We start from the raw sequence: 8,894 nt of genomic DNA, 5'->3' as shown, positions 1-8,894 counted from the left end.
AGTTTACTAACGTAGCATAGATTTCTGAGTCTCTTTTTCGCGTAAATCTCAAGTGCTCTTGGCCGACAAATGTGTAGCTGTCGTTCAGACAGCAGGAGGCGCTGTCTCTGGCGGTTTACGTCCTTTTCCCCGCCCCCTCACCCCTCCCTGTCGTGCGCAGGCGCGGCTTCGCGGATTGGCCGTGCGCGGGAACCGTCATTCGGTGGCGGGTCCAGGCAGCGGGGCTGGCGGGTTGAGGGGAGAAAAGATGGCGGCGGCGGCGGCAGCTGGTGCGGCCTCTGGGCTGCCCGGTCCAGTAGCACAGGGATTGAAGGAGGCTTTGGTGGATACGCTCACTGGGATCCTGTCCCCAGTGCAGGAGGTGCGGGCGGCTGCCGAGGAACAGATTAAGGTGCTGGAGGTGACGGAGGGTGAGTGAGGAGGGACCGACACGAGGATGGCTTGGATCTGGGCCGGGCGCATCATCTGCTGATTGCAACTTGGGACCGGCAAGGGACGTGGGGAGCCTGAGCCCGTGGAGATCTGGGCTCCAAGGAACGGAGTAGGGAGAGGTCGATGTCGCTGATGGCTGTGGAAGTCGGGGAGAGGGGAGGCGCGTCTGTAGGGAGAGGGTCTGGGAGGTGGGGCCTCGGGGGCAGGGAGGGTGGAGACTTGAAAGGATAGAGCCTGGGATCTGCAGAGGACCGAGGTGGAGCTCGACTCAGTGCTGCGGGTGTCGCGCGGTCTGGGAAGTGCTGCTCGAGTTTACAGCAGGGTCCTGTGCTGTTCTCTTCAACTCGGTTGTGTTGGGGTTAGAGTACCGGGAGCTATTAGAAGTGATGAGAGCGGGGCCCTTGAGAAGACAGTTCACCGAGGGTTAGTGGGTGACATCAAACAAGTTTCTGTCTCTGAATTTTAAACTGGCTGATTTAAACACTTCGTGTTTTCCCAGAGATGAAATGAAATGCATATATAGCTGCTTCAGATTCCTGACCATACTCCCTGTTTATTTTCAGAGTAAAATTATTAAATATCCTTGTGTGCATTTCTGTGAGAAGCAACCAATCTTCTTTGTTTTTGATTCTTTGTCTTCATCTTATTATGTGCTTTAAAGTGATAGCGAAGAAAATAAACTACGGGTTTGAGATTCTCTGTTAATTTCCTGCTAAATCCGCTTTCATCAAGTTCACTAGTAAGTAGCCACTTTACAAAGAAGAGTCTATATAGGAGAAGAGAAAATTTTATTGGTCTCTGTGTAAGAGACCATTCGGTCAGAGCTTCAGTAAACTCCAAGTCCTCAGAATCCCCAACTCAAACGAATGTTTCCATTGCTTCTGAAATTTAGGCCTCTTCAGAAATATGAGAAATTATCTGACTAATTTCACTCAAAACTTTGAGTTAACTTTCTACTAGACTCATTTTCACTGAAGGAAATGAAGACAAAATCTCTCTTAGTTTTATATTCATGAAAAAAGGCTATTGAAAACAACAATTTCCTTCTGCTTGAAATATGTTGAGATGCGAAATCTAACAAGGACCATTTTGAAAGCCCAGCTGTAGTTGTAGTTGTCATTGTTCTATAAAATTTCAGACCCTACAAGAGGAGGAACCAGTGTGTAGGAGAAAGCGTTTTGAAAGCCATGCATAAATTGTTCTGAAGGGGGTTATAGCCTCCTGTGTAAAATTCTTTTATTTACATTAATGTCTCTTCCTCTTGAGTCTGAAGAAGGGTAATGGAACAAAGAAACCTCATTAGATTTAATTTGTTATGTGAATATAGTTGATGGTCTGATGCAAATTGGTTGTAACTAAACTTTCCCTGAATGATACCCAGTGTTTTTGGTGCCCCAGATGCATGTCAGACACTTACGAAAGGCGAACCTTGGTTTGTGTTTAAAACATTCAATGATAGCTCTACTTTGGCTTTCATCTCTTCTTCAGCTCCAGTCAGATACCATGATCTTGTTTAAGTAAAGCCAATTGTAAACTTCTTAAAGTCTTTTTGAAGTGTGGTCTCTCGTTTCTTTTATCTTTTTGAGTCTTGAACTCTGAAATTAAATTTCAAAAAGTGCAGAAATTTGATCAAAGTCATTGGTGGAAAATAGATGGACTCCTCAACTCTTCTGCCCCTCCCATAACTTCTGGTAGTACAATGTGTGGTGTGGAAAGGCTTTGAACAGTAACCTTATTGGTGGTCTGGTACTAAGGCATGTGACTCAGGTTTAAGGTGTGGTTACAGGATTGGATCAAATCTCTGGAGTTGAGGGTAGTACATTGGGCTTTTTAGAGGCTATGTCTTTAAAACTGGCCGATTTCTTTATTTGTCAAGAATTACATTTACCCACTTTGTACTTGTTTTTAGTGGTGGTTGGTGATTCATTTGTTCACAGGTTTTTTTTGTTGTTGTTGATACCAGGGATCGAACTCACAATCTTGTGCTTGCCAGGCAAGCACTTACAGCAGTGAACTAAATTCCTGGCCCCTAGTTACAGTGTCCTCTCTTGTGGCTTTTTAACAAGTTATCTTTGCTGTTGGGTCCAGAGTAACTCCCATCTTATACAGTATTCTGCCTGACTCAGATGCTTGCTGCATGATCTAGTAGGTTATGCTCCACCAGCCATAGTTCTTTTTTTTTTTTTTTTATCATCGGTACCAGGGATCAAACTCACGACTGCCTGCTTGCAAGTGGCGCTTATGCCACTGAGCTAAATCCCCCCATAGTTCTTTTTTACATGAAAAGATCACCACCACCACCACTAGAATTTAGCAAACTCTTTGGCCTGATAAAACTGGCAGGATATTGTTCCTGCTGTTCGAAGGCCTTGTAGGCCAAAGCAGTGAGCCGTTCATGTAAATGAAAAAGTTATTTTCCATTCTTTTTTTTTTTTTTTTTTTCTTTTTCCTTTTTATCGGTACCGGGGATCGAACTCACGACTGCCTGCTTGCAAGGCAGGTGCTTATGCCGCTGAGCTAATCCCCAGCCCCATATTTTCCATTCTTGTAATGCTTTTACATTTTAGTTTTGTTTCCCTAGAACGAATCTTGCTTTCTAGTCTTGAAACTTTCTTTTCTTCCTTTTGTGTGTGTGTGTGTGTGTGTGTGTGTGTGTGTGTGTGTGTGTGTGTGTGTATGTGTGCCAGGAATCAAACTCACAATCCTGTGTGCTTGGCAGGCAGGTGCTGTATTCTCAGCGCCATTCTTTCTTAAAACTAGAAGTTAATGGAAATCTGTAAATTATTATCTGTTACCAGTGTTCTGGTAATTTTTTAAATCCTTTTTGTTTCCATAAGGCACAGATCAGTTAACAGCCAAATCTAGTCCCCTTATCCTCTTCAATAACCACATTTTATGAAACTATTATTGCATCTAGTTCTTAAAATTAACCAGTCTTACTTGGTGGTGGTATACACCTGTTATCCCAGCACTTTGGAGGCTAAGGCAGGAGAATCATCAAAAGTTCAAGGCTAGCCAGGGGCTACATAGTAAATTCAAGGCCAACTAAAATAGTACAGTGAGACACTGTCTCTGAAAAAAAAGATACAGTTTCTTTTGCCAAAAAATGGTGCTACTTTCCTTGGCTGTCACTGATGACCCACCCTAGTCTTGAAGATTAAGTGGAAAAATCTCTAATTTGTAGGAAAAAGAGCACAGTTTAATTGTCGTTCCTGCTTAAAGGGACAAGCAGACATGCCTTGGTCAAATTGTACCATAGATGGGATTTTAGGAAGAAATTATCTTAGAAAATGGAGTTGCTAGAGCTCAAAATATGTCCTAATCATTTAGTATGCCTTCTGGTATTTTCTGAGAACTAACTTGCTCACAGTCACTATAATAACCACATTATGAAGAATGAGTGCCTTATTCTTTTAAGCCAATAGAGTGTATATGTGAAAGGGCCCCCTGACTCATACAGTATGTCAGTCTGCAAAGGACTGAGATAGTTTGTTTTATCAGCCTGGACTCCTGGAATGGTTTTCTTACATGCCTGTGCTTGCCATTTTCCATAGTCAGTTAAATCCCAGGAAACCCAGCAAACCTCTGTGAATAGTTTAAGCTGCTATCCGGGTTAATCAGATGAGAAGATAGTATCAGTTACCACCTCGACCAGACAGCAGTACCATCCTGAATTGAAAAGAACAGCACTTGAAAATTTGGAAGTTCCTATGCTGAAATATTCAGCAGATAATTGTTATCTTTCTTTTTTTTTTATGGATATCAGGATCAAACTCATGACCTCATGTATGCCAGGCAGGTGCTTACACCACTGTGCCAAATCCCTGATTCTTATCTTTTCACTTTTTGTAGGAAGGTTGAGATTTTGAATTTGATAAGCAGAATTTGCAGATATTTAATTCTACTTAAATAGGATAAAAAAATCTTTCTGATTCGATAAATGTGTCCTGTTTTATTATTAGCAGCATTATATCAAGCATCTTATAACCATAGAAATAAAGACTTCACAGGTTGTCAAGTGCCAGTGGTCTTTTACCTCAGTCTTAATTTGTTCTACTCAGCTTCATCAGCTTTTTTTAACATTTATTTTTGTTTGTTTGACTTATGGTAAGATCATGATTTTTTATATTGTCTTCATTTTTGATGTATTTGTTAATTTTTATATCAGAATAATGTTCATTTCCTTTTATTCTACTTTCCTCTAAGAAGAGCCCTGCCTAAGTGTTGGGATGAGTTACTTCCTTTATAAGCTTTAATTCACTATGCCACCAATAGCACTAGCACAGATTCTCTAATACATACCCTAGGTCATTTTCTCTCTCTAGTTATTCCTTTTTGTCTATTAGAAATGGTATTTCCCCCATTGTTTGCCTTTGACTTAGTCTTTTTTTCTTTTCCTTTATTATTTTGTTGTTTTGGGGAATCAAATCCAGCTACTTACCCATACTAGAGAGACACACTATTATTGAGCAGTCTTTCCAGCTTAGTCTTTCTTGTCTTACCTTTTTTTTTTTTTTTTTTTTCCTTTTCTGCTCCCACCGTTAGGTTGAGCCAGAGATTTGGGGGGATTGTCTCTCCTTCACCTTGCCTGGCTTCAGATGCTCTCCAGATGCCTGTGTTGATTTCCCCATCTTTGATGCCTAGAGAGATGATCCTGCTGGCTGCAAGTTTGCTTTCTGGTTCTCATGGGCACTTTTCTGGCTCTCTTGCAGTATAGCGTAAGCACTGTCCACCTGCGAAGGGAGCCCTTCAAGGATCCAGACGCACTCCTGGGCATGTGGCGGGCACTGAGCCGAGCAGAAGGCGGCCACACTCGGAAAAAGGCCAGTGTGGAGTTTCTTTCTCCTTTCAGCTATGGTTTTGTGGTGCTTACAAACCCTGTGAGAACTAGGGACTTCTCCAGAGGTCTAATTGAAATTCTGTCTTTCTCCAAGTAACACCTGTTCACAGTTCTTCTGAATAGTTAACTATTGAAGCATTGCCAAGGCTATGTCTCTATAATAGACCTTTAAAACCAGTAGCTTAACTGAACTTTAATCATCCACGCTCTCCTTTGAAATTTCCTTTCTATGCCAATGTTTGATAGATAATACTTTTTTTTACCAACTGGGGTAAAAGGAAAGAGGGGGAGCAAGGATAACAAGAGAAAGACACAAAGGACTAAAAGACTGGAAAATGAGTCTAGTTTAAAGAATGAGACTAGAGAAAAAATTAAAATAACAAAATAATTTTAAAAATAAAAAAGAAAGACTAGAAAACAAAAAAACTCTGTTAGCAGTATTTCCTTTTAAATCAACTTCACAGATTGAATCTTAATTGATCTTTTCCAAGCAAAACAAAACAAAACAACTATGTATGTCAACATTTTATATTTTCCCTGCCTTAATTATCTCAAATTATCTCACTTATTTTCTATGTCTTTCCAAGAAGTTATAATAAAGAAACTAATCAGTGAAAACTGGAAATCTTCCAACACAGACACACAAAAGTTTATTTTAAAAAAGATATACTAAGTTGTATTTCTTTTAAAAATGTTGTATAATTTTTTGGTTTTTGGTTTACTTGTTTGGTTGGCTGGTTGGCTTTTTGAGAACAGGTCTTGCTCCGTAGTCTAGGCTGGCCTTTGAACTTGCTATGTAGCCCAGGCTGGGCTGAGGCCTCTTGCCTCAGCCTCCCAAGTGCTGGGATTACAGGCATATGCCACCACACCCAACATATTGTATAGATTAGGTTAAAATCTTTATATAGCTTTTACTACTTAACAAAGGTCAGCAATGAATAGGTACAATTATGTTCATTAAATTTAACATAGAGAGCTTTAGGAATTTTTCTTTTTGTTGGTTTTATAACATAATTCCCCATCAACATCATACCTTGTCACTCCTTGGAAATAATTCTTAGATAACTTTTATGTAAGTTAAAGTTTTATGAATAGGATACTTTTCATAGTGATTGATATTTATTTTTAATGGACTTGTGGTCTAGGCAGAATAAGTTAAGTAAAAGAATAATGTATGTTTCCCCTCTGGTATCCTCCTATGGCTTAATCCAAGTGAATTCTTTGTCTTTGAACTTTTGAGATTGCCATTTTTGAAATTCTGAGTGCCTATGGAGGAGAAAATCTATTCTGTTCTACTTTTTTTGAGGTTTCTGGGGATTGAACTCAAGACCTCACACCTACTTATGCTACTAAGCTAAATCCCGGGCCCTTTTCTTCTGTTCTTCTTTTTTTTTTTTAAATTGTCTTTAGTTAATGAAGAAGGAAAAAAATGATGCTATTTTTCAAAGATTTTTTTTCCTAATAAGACATTCGAGGAAACACTCACTCATTTTAGTTCAACTTTCAGACTTTACATGGGAAAGAAAGAAACTTTTAGAGAAAATCCATCTTAAAGTACTTGTTGGTGCAGACACCTGTTTGACTTAGACTTCTGGCCCCACATTGGTCTTAATCTTCTGGTGATCTCTTACTCTTACTATACTTCATCAATCTTGGTGATTTTGGAAGCAAGATAATGGTATTAGAGGAAGGTGATCTCTGATAGGAGGTTAAGAGAAAAGAGTTCCCACCTCTTGTGATCATCATCAGAGGATTACCTTCTCCTGGCACAGATAAGGAAAAGTATATTCACCCTAAGCTTTTCTCAGAAAAGAGGAGACTTGAAGTTTTCTAGTTGATGAAAAAGGCCCCAGACTGGCAGAATCTGTGTGTAAAGTTATCTTGGTCTTCATGCTCTTATGACTTGATAGATGTCATTGTGGACTGATGGAAAATGTGTGGTTCCTTTTCTCTTCTGTGAGCCTCTGTATTCCACTAGAACTCTTATCATGCTCTATCATTTGAAGGATAGCTGTTCACATTTGTTTAACCTTTCTAGCCCAAATTCAAGGTTTAAACCCTTCTCAGAAAAGTCTCACTTCTCAGTTTTTTTGGTTTTTTGTTTTTTGGGGTTTTTTTTTGTTTTTTTTTTTGGGGGGGGTTACAGGGAATCAAACTCACAGCCTTATGCTTACCAGGTAGGTGGTGCTGTGCCACGGAGCTATATCCCTGGCCATTCAGTATCTTTTTCACACTGTATGACTGGAAGTTTTGCTTATTTTACTTTGCCTCATTAGTGATGGTGCAACAATTGCTCTTGCCAGAAACATTAAAAATCCACATTGTAGTGCCTCATGCAAAAATTATTTAAATAGTGTCTTTTAAAAATACTGTATATCTGGAATAATCTTTGAATGTATTTGTAGACACATTCTGAAGACAGTTATATAAGTCACACCAGAATTGGTTCACTGCATTCAGAGAGGCCAGGTCTGGTAAACAGGAACATTATAAGAGGACTTAAGGCCATGCAACTACCATCTATTAACACCATAGGTCTTGGAGCATAAAAATAATTTTATAAAGGCACATAAACGTGGGTCTGTCAGATAGACCCACATTTATTCTTCTTTTTTAAGCCAGTCAAATTTAGCAGTGGGGGGGTGGTTATCAACTTTAGTGACACTAATGTTAATAAGTTCTGATAACCCACTGCCATCGGACCAGCCCCTACATTTATTCTTTAGAATACTTCTTTTGATGAATTATTTTAATTTTATGAGTTTTATTTTGAGTACTTAAGTAAAAATATCACAAAAATGAAGTGTTGAGATTTTCATTTTTATTGAATGTTTATAAAAAAGCATCAAAATTTTCAACATCAATTGGATTTTGGCATACAAAGTCTAAAAAAGAACATCAGAAATCAATTCCTATATGAACTACAATGCCAATAGCACTCTACAAAAAATCTCCCTTCGATTATCACATCTAAGGCAGTCTTCACACATGACAATAGCATGTTTCATACATACGTATCGCTTACACTAACAGCACATGTCTTTTGCTTTCGTGGCCTTTTTGTGGGACATGCTTGACATTGTAGTGGTCTTACCGTGTCGTCAGGAGGTTCTTAGTATGTAAACAGGCATGTAAAATATCAATAAAATGAGTTATTATTAATATGTTGTATATTTAGAACACTTTCATGTCAAATATGTCCTTCCTTACAAAACCTAAAAGATAACTTCAGAAATAAATTCCTATACGAACTACAATGAAAATGCCAATAAAAATAAACTTTGCTTTGCCAGGCATGGTGGTACATGCCTATAATCCTAGCACTCGGGAGGCCGAGGCAAGAGGATCTCTGAGTTTGAGGCCAGCCTGAGGTACATCAGCAAGTTCATAGCCAGCCTGCACTACATAGTGAGACCCTGGCTCAAAAAACAAAAGCTTTGCTTCAGCTGTCACACCTAAGGCAGTCTTCACATATATAACAGCTGCACATTCCATGTATGCATCTCACCCTGACAGTACATGTACTTAGCTTCCCTTTCCTGTGTGGCAGTCTTGTCGCCTGTCCTCTGTTTTGTCAGGAGCTTCCTACTATTTTAGTTTTTTTGTTCATTCGTTCATTTTG

The 8,894-nt window shown here is 39.4% G+C and overlaps 1 protein-coding gene across 3 annotated transcripts in view; it reads left to right on the top strand.

Annotated features, from left to right (window-relative positions):
* Nucleotides 1-205: 205 nt before the first annotated feature.
* Ipo9 (importin 9) overlaps nucleotides 206-8,894 on the top strand; it is a 45,995-nt gene continuing 37,306 nt past the window's right edge. For 2 of the 3 annotated variants that reach the window (XM_063239990.1, XM_023567108.2), the window contains exon 1: nucleotides 206-410. In XM_063239990.1, coding sequence (XP_063096060.1) covers nucleotides 248-410 — 163 coding nt within the window. In that variant the 5' untranslated portion in view covers nucleotides 206-247. Of the gene's footprint in view, nucleotides 411-5,149; nucleotides 5,256-8,894 lie in introns of those variants that run through there. The other variant, XM_063239991.1, reaches the window with a different exon arrangement.

The sequence above is a fragment of the Cavia porcellus genome, unplaced genomic scaffold, assembly GCF_034190915.1.
Source record: "Cavia porcellus strain 051 isolate PalLab524CR breed Dunkin Hartley unplaced genomic scaffold, mCavPor4.1 scaffold_29, whole genome shotgun sequence".
Taxonomy (NCBI): Eukaryota; Metazoa; Chordata; class Mammalia; order Rodentia; family Caviidae; genus Cavia; species Cavia porcellus.
This window is presented reverse-complemented; position numbering and strand designations above follow the sequence as displayed.